The sequence below is a fragment of the Haliotis rubra genome, unplaced genomic scaffold, assembly GCF_003918875.1.
Source record: "Haliotis rubra isolate DU_JTF1 unplaced genomic scaffold, ASM391887v1 Scf475, whole genome shotgun sequence".
In the NCBI taxonomy this organism is placed as follows: Eukaryota; Metazoa; Mollusca; class Gastropoda; order Lepetellida; family Haliotidae; genus Haliotis; species Haliotis rubra.
In genome coordinates, this window is record NW_025767163.1 from 61,424 (window position 1) to 77,466 (window position 16,043).

Genomic DNA, 16,043 nt, shown 5'->3' on the forward strand with positions numbered 1-16,043 from the left:
AAATTACATGCAATAAAACCCTATATCGGTTACACTTACTTGGGTTGTCAGTCCAGATTTGAAGAGGTCATTATGCGGCGATGTCGCATTGGCCATACAAGGTATACCCATGAATATTTGCTTAAAGGCGAAGATCCTCCGTTTTGCATCCCTTGTGATGAAAGAATCACAGTCAAGCATGTCTTGCTTGACTGCATCGAATATTCCATCACAAGGGATAACTATTTCAAAGTAAAGACTATGAAGGATCTTTTAATAATGTTAGTTCTCATTTAATTATTGCATTTTTAAAAGAATTAGATTTGTTAACTGATTTGTAAATAGATAAATATTTTATTATTGGTAATTTAAATTAGTAACTGAGATTGTTAGTGGCTGTACCCTCAAAGGGGGTTGAAGTATTGTAAAATTATTGTCCTCCTGAGAGGGTACGTAAGTCCCAAAACATTTAGTCAATTTAAGTGTACCAGGTTTTAATCGTAGAATATGTGTGCTTTTAATTTATGGCTAGATTTCTCTTCTGTCGCCAATGGCTGAAGGGATGGTGTAAATCCAACTAGGGTCCATGCAGGTAGCAAAAGTAATGTAAGTCCCCATGGTCCCTGGTCTGGTGATCTACCTTCAGTTATTGGCGATTTATAGTCCATATTTATACTGTATTGTTTTCCCCTATAGTTATAACGTTTTAGATTTAATTACTAGTTTTACATACATATCTGTGATATTCTAGTTGTTTTACTGTCCTCCGTCGGCAGGTTTTTATAATATACATATATTTCATTTCAATATCAAATGTTCTCGTCACGATATGGCTGAAATATTGCCGATGTGACGTTAAATATTAACTCACTCACTCACTCACTCTAAAACACCTCGCTATGACGTCACAACATGGCGGCGCCCATGTCGAGAAGTAGCTTACCTGAGGCAGCACAAGTCAACACCAAAGTCGCTACATACATTACGCCACATCAGGTAGACTGATGGAACGAGGTGAAGAGAAGGCTTGGATCTGTTTTACATACTAATTCCAACGGTATGAGCTCTCGTAATCTAAAGATCACGGTGAACTATATGTTGCAGTGCACTGGCACGGAACAACACTACATGGACAGTGTAACTAATACCGCGGGAATTAGTATACCCAAAATACGTCATAAGTAGTAAAGATATCTATATAGGGTAATTATTATCGATTACCCTGTACATTACAAAAGCATGGGATTATTACCTTTTATAAAGACTTCTATATGTACACTTGGAAAATGTAATATATTGAATATAACGAAATGTAGAAACGAATCTTGCCCTGCAAGTGTTAGGAAGAGAATATATTAAAATCAATCAAATACTAGTATATAAGTTTACAAATGGTGAACCTTGAATGTTGTCAATGTAATAAACTGAGACCAAGCATACGTTTATTTATGCACAAATATAAAATATATTGAATGTAATGAAATGTAAATAGAAATGTAAAGAAGATAATTGATGTAATGTGTATCCATATTAAATCATCAATTAATTCTCAAATCTCATAGGGGCGATGGGGTAGCCTAATGGTTAAAACGTTCGCTCGTCACGCCGAAGACCTGGGTTCAATTCTCTGCATGGGTGCAATGTGAGAGGCCCATTTTTGGTGTCCCCCGCCGTGGTATTGCTTGAATACTGCTAAAAGCGGCGTAAAACCATACTCACTCACTCAAATCCCATGACGGATGAACAAATATCAGAACATAATGCAGAACCAGGAACAAAAATATCAGAAAGAAACAGGAACATAATTACACATAACAGGTTGTACGATGAGATGACACCAGACAATTAGGCTGAACTGACTCTTAGTAAACAAGTATACATCCTGCAACAATATATATACGCCCTATATTCATGCATTAGAAATGTCATTGGCAAGACTATAGACGTTCTCTTGATCCCTTCTATCAGATGCACCTTCCACATGTCCTTCAACATTCCCATTGTCTCGAAGAACACTCCTTGTGTTGTAGTAGTCGGTTGTGTCGTTTCTACCGTCTTCAACCTTAACGTCATCGTTGTAGGTGTCGTCGGCACATCGTTCCGGCTGCCTTTCACTTGCGACATCATACGTATGTTCTTTACATGGTTTAGTTGTCCTCTGTATATGACTGAAAGAATCATCAACCTTGCTGGCATTCTTTCCCCACTGTGCAGTGTCATAGTCCCCCCTCATCCGTAGCCACGAGGTCATACAACCCAGCAACAGCATCGACTGTTCTGGGAGAGTCGTGCTGACCGAGCACATTGTACTGGTCTTCCTCCAAGACCTGACCACTCGATTCGTCCGACAGTTGTGGATGTGTGACAGTGTTCTGCAGCCCCGTGGTCACTTCTTCTGTCTGTGGAACAAAGTTAGCTGTGTCGTAATCTCCCTTGTACATGTTTCTTCCGTCAGGTCCTGATAGATGGTTGTAAGGATTTTCATGTCGAACGGGAATCTTGGAGTTGTTGGATGTTGACAACACGTTGTATTCGTTCTCATCATTAATCTGAGCGTTGTTGATGCAGATGATGTCACTGTGAACACTGGGTCGGGCTATCGCCGTTAGAACCGTGGATGACTCCGGTGTTCCATCTGTTGCGTCAGGAATTGTTATGACAGCATATGCTTCACTTTCGTTTTGTGCGTGGGCGGCTAAACCATGGATTGTGTTATCTGTGGCTGAAGCAATGTGTTTTGGTCGATTCCCATCTCCTCCTTCAAAACACAATTTCTTTTGCCTGAATCCCGATGTGTCAACATGTAGTTAAGTATGGAAGAAATGCAATTGGCATTCTTGTTTCCTTTACTAACAAAGTTGAGCCATTTGAGGGGAACCAAAGATGCCATGCAAGCACTTTAAAATGAATGCAGTTTGGATTGCTTTTAGTCTAAAAAGCTTCCCTTCAGGTCTTTTTTCGTTCTCGATATTTTACGACCCGTGAAGAACGGGGTTAGAATTGATCCTCAGTAACCCATGCTTGTCGTAAGAGGCGACTAACGAAATCGGGTGGTCAGGCTCCCTGACTTGGTTGACACATGTCATTGTATCCCAATTGCGGAGATCTATGATCATGCTTTTGATCACTGGATTGTCTGGTTAAAGTCAAAGATATTTATTGTACTTAAGGCCTTCGGCCCATATACAACTAATATATGTATATATACAGCACATGTTACAGACATTTCACAAAGGAAATTACAGTTCAGATAAGATATTGGTTCTAAGGATAGCAGCATGTTTTACAAAAAGCGCTAGATTATGTATTACATTTTCATTTTTGGATGATAGAATGGAAACAAAGGCAGTTGAATGATATTTTAACAGGTAATTATTTGGGATATATTTGTTTCTTAAATCAGCATAATGTGGGCATACAAAAGCGAAGTGAATTTCATCTTCTATAGCCAAGTTACATAATGGACATATCCTTAAACTTCTCTCTGTTGAAAATCGTCTGCCTTTACTTACTGATAAGACTAACAAGCCCAATCGAAAAATGACAAATGTGATATTTCTAGAACGTCAATACAGATAGTTATAGTTCTGGTTCAATTAAGCTCTTATGTGATCTATACAACTGATATCTTGTCTAGACAGGAATGCCATTCTTGATAATACATGCTAACAGATTGTTCTCGAAATTGCTGAAGAAATAGATTAATATTACCAAGTGTTTGATTTAGCCACACAAATCCAAAGCCATGAGAAAATAAAAGATTTCTAATATGAGACGCCCATGTTGTCTTACCCCTATCATCTAAATGTACAAGCATGTTATAAGCTAGTTTGGGGATTCTTTGTTCGTGCATTCCAAGGAAGTTGGAACCAATATTTTAAACATCTGATTTGTGAATTTATATATATCGGATATCTACCGCATTCTCCATAAACAATACAAGTTGGTGTTGCTTGCGATAAATTTAAAAATCTTTTACATGCTAATAGGTGTAGTTTCTCTATACATTAATGGCGTTGAAACCCTCAAATTTCAGACCAATTAAGCATACTCGCTTATGTACAGACCTCCGCCACATAGCTGGAATATTGCTGAGTGCGGCGTAAACCTAAACTCACTCACATCGTACCTTCTCAGGAGATAGACCACAATGAGGACTGTCAGAACAATCAGCAAGCATCCTACACCGAGTCCAATGAAGCTCCCTTCAGGAGACGACGACGTAGGTATGTATACTGTAGTGATCACAATGAACAATTAATATTTAACTCATCACTGTATAATTGTATGACAGTTTTACAATTTCCCTTTTCAATGAAAAACATAATTATAAAAACTGATGTTTCAAAATGTTGATAATGAGGCATAAAATAATATGCAGTGTTTCACAAATTGTGTATTGTCGGTTTTTGGCATCATCTAAACTCGGACGCCATGATAGAGTTTCAATATTGTTAAAAAAAAAGAAATTATTCCAATTGATTAACCAATACTAGACAGTTTATATCTGGCCAAAACTTGAAACGTGTTTGAGACATAGAACATTTAAATGAAGCCCTGATATCATTATATACCTCCATGCACCATGTGCTAAATTAAGTTAAATATTTAATAGTAAGGTTTATGTTTCCAGCAACATGAATGTAAGAATGTCAATATCATTGGTTTACTGAGGGGAAGTACATTAAGTCCTATGCTTCAAGCTCCGTTCAAGCGAAAGCGACATGCACTTCTTGCTCAATGACCTGGAGTCTACCAAATTTCATCCACCTTTACTATACACATGTTTGGATGTCACGAACATTGTTTAGAGAGCAAAATTGACCTCTGATGTAAAATACAAGTACTTCGTGGTTACTTTAAAAGGTTATCCAGCCCATAAACACATTGCGATATCACGGGCCGGTAGTGTATGAATGTTTTAATTTGTTAGAAAAACAGTTCCTTCTAGAATTGTATTTAATGTCTGGACATTGAATATCTAGTTAAATATATTCAATACATGACGCAGTTCGTATATCGGTATACGTAAAGGGCATGTCGCTTGACGTTGGGTGAGTGAGTTTTAGGTTGCTCTTATCACTATTTCAGAAATATAATGCGTATCAGCTTAAGATGGGATCGTCCATGTTAGGATGCAACCAAAGGGCACGTTAATGGATTTGGCAAACCGGGTCTACAAATCAGGGTGAATCTTGTATCACATCATGAGATTTTTTCTGCTCAGCGAATGTGATGCCTAAGATGACTTGGTCACACAAGCGCTCTACTTGTCGGACCTGGTTTACATTTGTTAGCTTTATGAGAATAGTTGTTAAAGGTCTAAAGATGAACTTCTTTCAATTGCGATTTAAAATGTGGTACAGATTAGTTCAGCTGTAACATATGTTATATTTGGGTTTACACTTTCTTAGTAAAGTACATATTCTATTACTTTATCAGAGGGGTACACAAAGTCCATGGTCTGGCCTACCAGTTGTCCGACTTCCATTTTTATGTGCAGCCCGGTGGCTGAGTGGGTTAGGCGACTTTGTGTGGTGGCGATTAGGTGCCTGCCTCTGAGGGTGTGGGTTCGAATCTGTACTTGACTGATAAAGTGTAATCCCAAATATAACATATGTTACATTTGACCAATTTTCTAAATGGCATTCTTAGTTCAAGTGGTTTCACAACCACAAACTACCATGCGCTTGTCTGGTTTCAGCGACAGGATGACTGAAGTGAGGAAGTGAACAAAGAACAGTACCATCTTCACAAATAAACTTGCTGTTTTCTGAACATGGCCTCCGGTATAAATGTGTGCGCCCATTCCACTGCTTGTATGCACTGTGACACACTGAAGACGAAGCACTGCGGTACCCGTGGTATGTCACAGCTGCTCTGCCCACTGAAAAATAATACCGAATACGGTGTCCATACATGTTAAAGCATAGCCGTTCAGCTAAAGTTGACTTTCTGTTAAGTTAGTGTCTCTGATGAAAATGTATAGCATCGTACTGTTAGTGTGCCCTTTTGTAACGAAAAGTTCTTGAAATATCAAGTACTTCAGCATTTTCCATTCAATAGAGACCCTTTGCCTTTGTTCCTAATTGACATGAAGACACATTACCATGTGCCAGGACTAACGTATTAAAATAATCTACTGTAATTTGACAATTGAAGGTAACAATGTGGCAAATAGCTTCACCCCAGCTTTAGGTGAACAGATGTCACATGTAACTTATTTCAAAAAACGATATCTACGTATTGTATTCCATGTGAAACGATTATGTTTTTAAAGTAGAGTAAGAAAGAAATTGACCAGGAAAGTTAATGATTGACTTTAAACGGTTAAACTATTTTTCAAAGTATGAAGTGTGGCCAGTAGACATAATGCTGCTCTCACTGTACCTGACCGTAGCCAGGCTGCGTAGTCCATGGCATCTATCCAGTAGAAGGTGTGGATCTGTAGACTTTTCCACAGCCATGCTGGGATGTCAGTGCCAGGTGTGTACAACTTGCTTCCGTTGACTTTACACAGGCTTTGAGCCTCCCACCAATTGCGTCGTTCATCGATAATGTGTATCTGGGAAGTTTCTACAAACCCACTTCAGCAGCTGATTAGGCTGTTCTGTGTTTCCAAATGAATAAATAATCAATCATATCTAGATTTAGTCAGTAATGTCCCCATTATGAGTGAGTGAGTGAGTTACTATTTAACGTCACATCGGCAATATTGCAGCCATATCGTGACGAGAACATTTGACATGGAAATAGAATATGTATAGATATTATAAAAACCTGCCGACGAAGGACAGTAAAACAACTAGAATATCACAATTTGAAGTAAAACTAGCATAGAAAGTTAAAACAAATAGCACTCTTTGGACAATACAATATAAAAAAGTGGCTAGAGATCGCCAACAACTGAAAGGAGATCACCATACTAGGGACTGTCCCCATTATGAAATGTGAAACCACCCGGGACAAATATTGTTTTCTGAAGCTCAGTATACTATCACATTCATGACGCCATACTTACATAAAACAGTTGTCTGTATTCATACCTACGGAGATATATAATTGTAACGCTGGAGAAGTGGCTTTACTTAAGGGCACCTAGAAATACATATGTTCCTGGGGGCGGCTGATGGCTCATGACTACATTGTATGAGATAAACACATGGTAAGGAAAACACGCGTGACATTCACGTCACAAGAGTGAAAACATATTTTGTACAACATATGAACTTTTCATGTGTATCTGTCTCTTTTATTCAGCATGAATCTGTAAAATGATTAGTGATTGATCTTGCGACACATTAAATATATATAAATGTACACATTAAACAGTGAACCCGTCAAGGTCCGTGTTAGAACATTGATCTTCAGTAACCCATGCTTGTCGTAAGAAGCGACTAAATGGACTGTGGACGTGTACGTGAAAATACGCGTGACAAGACTGAAAACATATTACCAAACTTACCTTTGCCCTGACACCAGAGAGCTCCCCAACACACCAACAGCCATGTAAACAACATATCCTATCTAAGTAAATGGAGTGACTGCATACAGGACTCTGTCGCCTACAAGGAAGTATAATTCACAAACAATAGTGCAGTGAGCAAATGCCGGCAAAGCATGAACCGATCATGTGTTTTGTCCAGTAACGCTGGAATCAGCGGAATACTGACACAGAGAACCAAACACGTAGACAAGGATACAAAGACTGCACACAGGCATCCGATTACTGCACACAGGCATCCGAATACTGCACACAGGCATCCGAATACTGCACACAGGCAACCGAATACTGCACGCAAGCAACCGAATACTGCACACAGACATCCGAATACTGCACACAGGCATCCGAATACTGCACACAAGCAACCGAATACTGCACACAAGCAACCGAATACTGCACACAAGCAACCGAATACTGCACACAAGCAACCGAATAAAGCACACAAACAACCGAATACTGCACTCAGACATCCGAATACTGCACACAAGCAACCGAATACTGCACACAGACATCCGAATACTGCACACAGACATCCGAATACTGCACACAGGCAACCGAATACTGCACACAACCGAATACATCAAGCATCCGGATACTGCACGCAAGCAACCGAATACTGCACACAAGCAACCGAATACTGCACACAGGCATCTGAATACTGCACGCAAGCAACAGACTACTGCACACAAGCAATAGAATACTGCACTCAGGCATCCGAATACTGCAACAGTTCACACATTTGGGTTCTGACGTACATGTACCACTATCGTGATCTTTGTCACTGCAACGAAAACAAGCAGCATGATTTTTACATTTGGTTTGTCCATGGCCGAATTTCTGGCAGTGAAAGCGTCTGAGAGGATTAGGAATATTTTCATAGAGAAGCATTCGACCTTAGGAGATTGTGGCAACTTTGAACATCAAGTGTAAGTAGATAAGTATTGGAAGGCGAATAGACACAGTCTTTCTTGAATGTGAAACGCTTCGCCTCAACTACATCCTGCATTCTTAATTGACTTACGATTTCATCCGTGGAGGGATCAGCTATACTCCTATCTCTGTCTCGGATAATCCCTTTCTGAAGTTCAGAGACTTGTGTGGATAATATTTTACAGGAATGTTTGCAAAGGATTTTGTTTCCATGAGATTTGCTGCTTGTTCTCTCTTGACACTTTCTATTAGAATTGAACCAGATCTAATTAGGTTACATTTTTAACAGTTTCAGCAATACCTTGAATTGCTTTTTCTAACAGAAAAGGAGAACTAGAACTTTTTCTCACTAGACTCTTTTTCCATCATAAGGGATAAATATTTCAAAGTGAAAACTGTTAAGTATCTTTTGATTAATGTCAATTATCATTTTATTATCGAATTTTGAAAAGAAATAGAAATGAATATTGATTCATCTGTTTTGTACATACATGCATTTTTAGTATTGGTGATTTAAATGAGAAACTGAATTTGTGAGTGGCTGTACCTTCAAAGGGGGTTGACGTAGCCTAAAAAGTTTGTCCTCCTGAGATGGTACGTAAGTCCCAAAACATTTCAAGTAAATTAAGTCTACCAGGTTTTTAATCGTAGTATTTTTGTCATTGTAATGTATGGCTAAATCTCAGCATAAACGCCAATGGCTGAAGGGATGGTGTAAATCCAGATAGGGTCCATGCAGGTAACAAAGGCACTGTAAGTCCCCATGGTCCCTAGTATGGTGATCTACCTTCAGTTGTTGGCGATGTATAGCCCATTTTTACATTGTATTGTCCAAAAATATTTTTTCTACTTTTAAAGATATATGCTAGCTAGTTTTAACTCCACATAATCTAGTAATTTTACTGTCCTTCGTTGACAGGGTTTTATATATTATATGTATGTATTATGAATTTAGAACTAGTTTTAGTCACGATATGGCTGAAATATTGCCGATGTGACTTTAAATTTTAACTCACTCACTCACTCACTAAACTCTGCAACTATGAATCGGGGCCATGTTTCATTTCCGAATAGCATAGTCTGGTAATTGTATCTTCCTCATCATCAGTATCATCTGCCCGTTAACGGGTTTGTTTGTTTTTGTTTTTTGTGAAGCCATGATTGTATAGTTAGTGGTTCACCCTCCTGGCTCCCCACCCACCAAGGAGTGTCAGCAAGGACGATGCCAACTTCCTGTGGGCCTCCGATAGGAATCACCAAAGATACCAAGAGGGTAGACTCAAGCAGTAACATTGAATATAATGTACTACAAGACTGGCCCATGAGCCATCACCTTATGGGCATATTGAGACAATATGCAAATATATAATAAGCATATGTCCAAAACAAGAACAGTTTGATATACAAACTGGGCCAAGACCTAGAGTAAACAGTCAATTTAGAACAGAATTTGTGCAAATACAAAATCATGCACAGGGCTTGGCATGACCAGCCGATTGATTGAACCGGGCCCATTCAACCACCCGTCTAGGTGAAGTAAGGGGCGAAATGATGTGTTGGGCAAAGGAAAACTGTTTCTGGAACCAGTGCCCTCAACCACCACACTCCCGTCCTCCACCGACACAGGGGCGAACCCACAGCAAACAGGTTGGTGGACCAAATATACCCCCGGGTCTACACGGGGATTTGAAGAGCTCTTAGCGTTACCCAGCACCCACCACGAGGAGGTGGCTCTTCACGGGTGCCTATACTCGATGAATTACATATTGTAGGAATATTGCTCAGTGCGGTGTCAAACAACAAACAAACAAACAAACAAATGTCCTGATGCCGTCAATTATGGTTTAGTTCATTAATATGGTCAACCACAAAGGCTAAGTAATGACAGAAGAAGACGTTCAAGGTTTTCCTCAATTATATTCTTAAACAAATTAGGGGAACCTGAACATTCAATCTGGAAAGGGAAATATAAGCGTTTACAAACTTTTCAAAGACTGACATCTTATAAACCCACAGCCATGTCTCTTTATAACCACCCCTAAACACAACTCATGGGATGCACGTGCACAAAGCAGTAACCCCATACACGTGCATGGGGTGTCATTCTTGATTTTGACGGTTTTCAAGAAGGTCGATAAATCTCTGTAGACCATTAATTTTTACAATCCTCTTGCTTCACACAGTTGTTAGTGTTTGTTTCAAGCCTTTTATTTTGTTTGAAAATCGAAATCGTACACATGCAAATAGCTCGTCATACACCAATGATCTTTCAAGAGCGATTACTGTACAAACACCTAAGGTCATAAGGAAGTGCAAGTAGTGATGCACTCTCAAAACATTCATTATCATCATATCAACATTGAATAACTCCCATATATCTCCCTAGTTTTTCAGTCGTAAATTAAAAATGAAGTTCCCCTGAGGTGAGGTGAGGTGAGGTGAGGTTGTTTTGAAGAGGTGAGGTGAGGTGAGAAGGTGAGGTCAGGTATTGGGATTAACGTCGTGATAGAATATTTCGCTCATAGGACGACGTGCATGCGTGTGTATGTGTATGTGCGGCTGCTTGTACTAGCCCAGACTTAAGCTGGATTTATAGTGCTAGCCCACTGAGATACCACGCCGCAGTGAAGCATCAATACCCCACTCAGACACATTATACTGACTCCGAGCCGACCAGTCCTTGTTGTACCCATTAATGCCGAGCGCCAGGCAGGGACCAACAAGTACCATATTTTAACGTGTTTTGGTATGACGCGGTCGGGGATCGAACCCGCGACCTTCCGCTCTCCGGGCGGACGCTCTAACCACTAGACCACAGAGGCGGTCTGTTTTGAAGAGTATAATATTCTATAAAACAGGTAAACGTGACGGTGCAACGTAATTCTGAAATCGATTGGACACGAGAAAACTCGAACATGACATAAAATTTATAAAATGTTATTTAACAACAAATGACGTAAATACGTGCATGACATAAAATTTCATACAATAAATACTCACGTTATTTGAACACTTCACACACCTGATATAAAAATTTGAAGAACGGTTGATTATTCGCTAGCCTCTGCACGTTCAACCTAAACTGCGCCTACGCTATGCCACGGCTTACAGAAAGTCAGGGTCTCTACCGCGGGGGTATGCTGGAGACCAAAATGGAAAACGACTGAGGGAGCACAACATCCAGTCCCAACCGCCTGCAAAACGTCCAGGTTTGCTCCAACGTCACCAACAGGCACGTCTACGGTACAGGAGACAAGATTGGGATGTTGTTTTTTCACTGACGATCCTGAATATTATCTCGACAGCTAAGATGGCAGGCCAAGGGTGTACAGGCAGCGAGGTGTATTTAGTTTTATTCCGCTTTTAACAACATTCCATCAGTGTCATAGAAGGAGACACCAGTAATGGGCTTTAATGGCTTGACTCATAATTTTTGACACCCGAATAAAAAAGTTGTTTAACAAACGATTATTATTTTGTTGTCACTTTTATGTGTTTATTACGAGGGAGGACCACTTGTTGGAAGAACAGCCAGGTGTGCGATTTGCACGTGTGAGTTCACTACACACGCTGGTTGAAACCTGGCTTCTACCACACATCGTAACTGGTTGACAACAAAATAACGATCTGTTCTGCCAGACAAATGATGGCCCCCATCGTGCAAACAAATTATTAGATTTGTGTAAGTGACAAATCGGTCTCAAATGAAGTCAAACGATCGATTTGTAAAACAAAATTCCGATCCTTGAGAAGGTGAGATAATTATTGAGACAAATGATCAGAATTGGTCTGTCGATTTAATGGAGACAATCCAATGATCAACACCAGACAATCCATCGATCAACACATTAATTGGGATACTATGACATGTGTCAACCAAGTCAGGGGCCTGACCATCCGATCCTGTTAGCCGCCTCTTACGACAAGTATGGGTTACTGAAGATCAATCGGAACGGGTCCTCTCAACAAGGAACAATGTAGAATTTAACATGTGTGTAATTATGTCATAACGTATATATGGTTGGATAGATATGTGCCCGCATAAACAGTAGGGAAAAGGTTACGTATATATTATTAAATATTTTATTTTATTCTATTTTATATTTCTATTTGAATTTGGACAACGAATATGTCTGGTACAAATCTTACAACCATATAAGGATACTTTGGAATACTGGTGAATGAACAACCTGATTACCCGATTAATGCAACGAAATACCATTAAGATTTGGATGAAAATGATGTAGTTTGAAAATGTATAACACGCATTTTCATTATTAACTAAATGCAGTGAACCAGAAGAGGTATTGCTCAGCACGACTAAACCAGGAACAGACAAGAGAATATTTGTAAACAGGAACACAGTCGTGTGGTGATAACTCGTGATAGCTTGTCATGAGAACGGAAGTTTATGAATGCAACCACTTACGCACATCCACATTATCCGGTGTTTGTCAGAAGTAACTTTTGTCTAACGAATAGCTATTTTAGCTGTCTTTGTCTGAATCATACAAACCAGTGGTCGGGTCAAACCAAGCTACCAAAACTCACCAACCGATTTTCAGAGTCGCATCTGGCTGAACGTACCATTTATTACGTATCAAACGTACCAAAAATACTGTAAATGATGAAAAGTGTCTTCTTAAATTTCTCAAGTTTGCTACAGGATTACGATTATCAACCCCTAACTTCATGGTTTATGGCGAACTGGGTCGTTTCCCTGTGAGCATTACAAAGGCTAAAAGGATGATCCGTTTTGGTATAATTTAGAAACAGCATCTTCCCGGTATATAGGTTATCATTGCGTGTCCTTCAACTCTTTAAACTAGACAGCTCTCTTAATCTCGGTAATAATAACGAATGGATATCTCACATAAAATGTATTTTAAACAGTTGTCGCTTAACTTATATATTTGATAACCCCAGTTGTGTTTGTAAACAGTGGCTAGTCTCAATGGTTGAATCAACTCTTAAAGATCATTTTATACAGAAATGGAGGGAATATATTCATATACGTTCAAAGGGTAATTATTATAAACTGTTCAAAGATCTGCCGTCGTTTGCAAAGTACCTTCCATTACCTGTCTACATCGCTCGGCCCATTATGTCATTTCGGACATCGAACCATCATTTACGAATAGAGACTGGCCGCTGGAATAATATACCAAGAATAAACAGAAATGGTAATCTTTGTAATTCACCGGCGATAGCCGACGAATTCCACTATCTATTTAAATGCTCGTTCTTTGACAACATAAGATCCCAATATATCCCGAGTAATTACAGTAAATGGCCGAATCTTGTAAAATTTAAACTATTGTTTACCTCAGATGATTATTCACTTGTTAAGAATATTTCAAGATTTATAAGAACTATCAATAACACTATAAAAAGATAAACACTGATATATTAACTGTTACCAAGTGATCATAACAACTCATATTTTATGTCATTACTTTATTTGTACTGTTCCTGTACCACCAATGGTGGTTTGTCGGAATAAATATTGACTTTGAATTTCAGAGTCACATCTGGCTAAACGTACCAATTATCGCCAGTGACTGTGGGGAAGGTGTGAATCAAGCTGGGGTTCAAGCAGGTAGCAAAGGTACTGTAAGTCCCCATGGACCCTAGCATGGTGATCTACCTTCAGTGACTGGCGGTCTGTTACCCACATTTATATCGTTCTCTGTAGTGATATCTTTTTTAATGATTACATGCTAGCTATAAATGTTCATCTGTGATAGTATAGCTATTTTACTGCCCTTCCTTGACAGATATTTATATTGATTAAGTTGACTCTTTTGTGGAATTTTCATAGTCACGATATGGCTGAAATACTGCCGATGTTTTAACTCACTCACTCACGCAAACAGTGTCATCTTTCAGCAACCTACAGGATGGGACCCGGGCGTAACACGGTCAGGTGACGTGTATGTTAGTCATGGTCAGTGTTTGTTCTATGGTCCGACGGCAGTGTGACTAAGTGCATGTGTGGGTGCTTTAAGATGTCGCAATTCCCTTAACAGAGTTGCTTCCCTGTTCATACTAGGATCCGCTGATCGATAACGAGATTCGCTAGATTGTGACCTGCATCACTCCATAAACATGGCAAGGGACAGTTCGCCCAACGGTCCAAAGCTGTAGTGTTGACAGGTGTATTCCAGACTCGATTGTGGTCCCTGATTTGTCAGCACTGGGCTTTCACTAAACGCGTTACGCCCTGCTTTGCTGAGGGTATAAACCCACATCAACCTGCCAGGTTCAGATATAACTGATAACACTGTTCAATGCGGTTATAATCATTCAATATTATTAATGCAAGACACACAATCTCGTTATATTCATGCACATCGTCATGCGATCGCGAGATTTCGGTTCAAAACCACCTTGCGCCAAATTCAATCGGAACTCAACACTAGTAAAGGATTCGAAATGTTATTTGTAATGCCTCAATTTCAGAAATACTACCCACTTTAAATCAATTATCCACCTTGTCCTCCTTAGTATAGTATAGAGGTTTCGCAGACGTGATGTTTTTTTACAGGTGGTCAAAGAGGAATATAATTGTTCCAAGGTTGTGGAGGGCTTCCATCTTCGTGGTGTGTCGTCTTCGAACGGGTTATTTATGTAAAACTGTACCTTCAAATACAACACTCCTTCTTGTCATGAGTGAGTGGGTGAGTGAGTTGGGTTTTACGCCGCTTTGAGCAAAATATTCCAGCAATATCACGACGGGGGACACCAGAAATGGGCTTCACACATACCGCCCATGTGGGGAATCGAACGTGGGGAATCGAACCCGGGTCTTCGGTGTGACGAGCGAGCGCTTTAACCACTATAGTTTGGCATGAAATGCATGTGGACCCGTTTTTTTGTAAATATCTCTTCATCCAATGACCCAATCGATCTCAAACTGTGCATGTGGATGTTTTGTCAGACAACCTAATCACATTGTAAATCACCGATTATATGCATTTGTATTAAAGAATCGGTCTATGTAACTGTCAACAACATAAACAGCAGAACGCAGAATGCTTGCAGAGGGAGGGAGCCAATGACCTGTAACAGCGGCAGTGTTGGGTCATAAAGGTCAACGTTCGTCAATGATTAATTCCCATAATCAGTTCTTGATATTGGACAAACTTCTGTAAACGGAATCATTTGTTTACTCTTATGTACTTACAACATATATGTTTTTAACTAAGGGACAAATCACAAAAACGTTCAGAAAAAGTATAATCTACAAATAGCACAATAATCATACAGGAGAACATTAATATGGTTCACATAGCGCGGCATCCATATGCATTTTACCCACATAAGTGCATATATGAGGCACACATGCACCAAGCAATGTTATCACTAAGCCCATTTTGGTAAGTCTATGTTAACGTGTGGAAGTTAAAGTGAAGTGGGCCGCGATCGTCATATATTATTATACGATTGAAGTTATTATTATCATATTGGCCAGAGTATTAACATAAGGTCATTTACAGAGATCAAAATATGTGAACCTGTGTATGTTGATAACACGAGTGGGAAGTCAGGTTATCTATACATAGGTTTTGATCTGTCACTTTTCAAGAGACGCCTTTCCTCAATAGGAAACCAGCTATGCCCTTTTCCT

At 39.5% G+C, this 16,043-nt stretch overlaps 1 protein-coding gene across 1 annotated transcript; it reads right to left on the reverse strand.

Moving 5' to 3' along the window:
• Nucleotides 1-1,680: 1,680 nt before the first annotated feature.
• Nucleotides 1,681-4,566, reverse strand: LOC124290801. Its single transcript, XM_046727626.1, has 3 exons — nt 4,554-4,566; nt 4,109-4,214; nt 1,681-2,760 (listed from the first exon to the last, which is right to left on the reverse strand). Exons 1-3 carry the CDS (start codon nt 4,564-4,566, stop codon nt 2,196-2,198), a joined length of 684 nt encoding a protein of 227 aa, XP_046583582.1. The 3' UTR covers nt 1,681-2,195.
• Between the last annotated feature and the right edge of the window lie 11,477 nt (nt 4,567-16,043).

What these genes read in the sequence shown, in the direction of transcription:
- LOC124290801 (XM_046727626.1), bottom strand. An exon ending in GTGGTCTATCTCCTGAGAAG is followed by an intron (nt 2,761 to 4,108) that starts GTACGATGTGAG and finishes ATCGGGATTCAG; the next exon opens with GCAAAAGAAATTGTGTTTTG.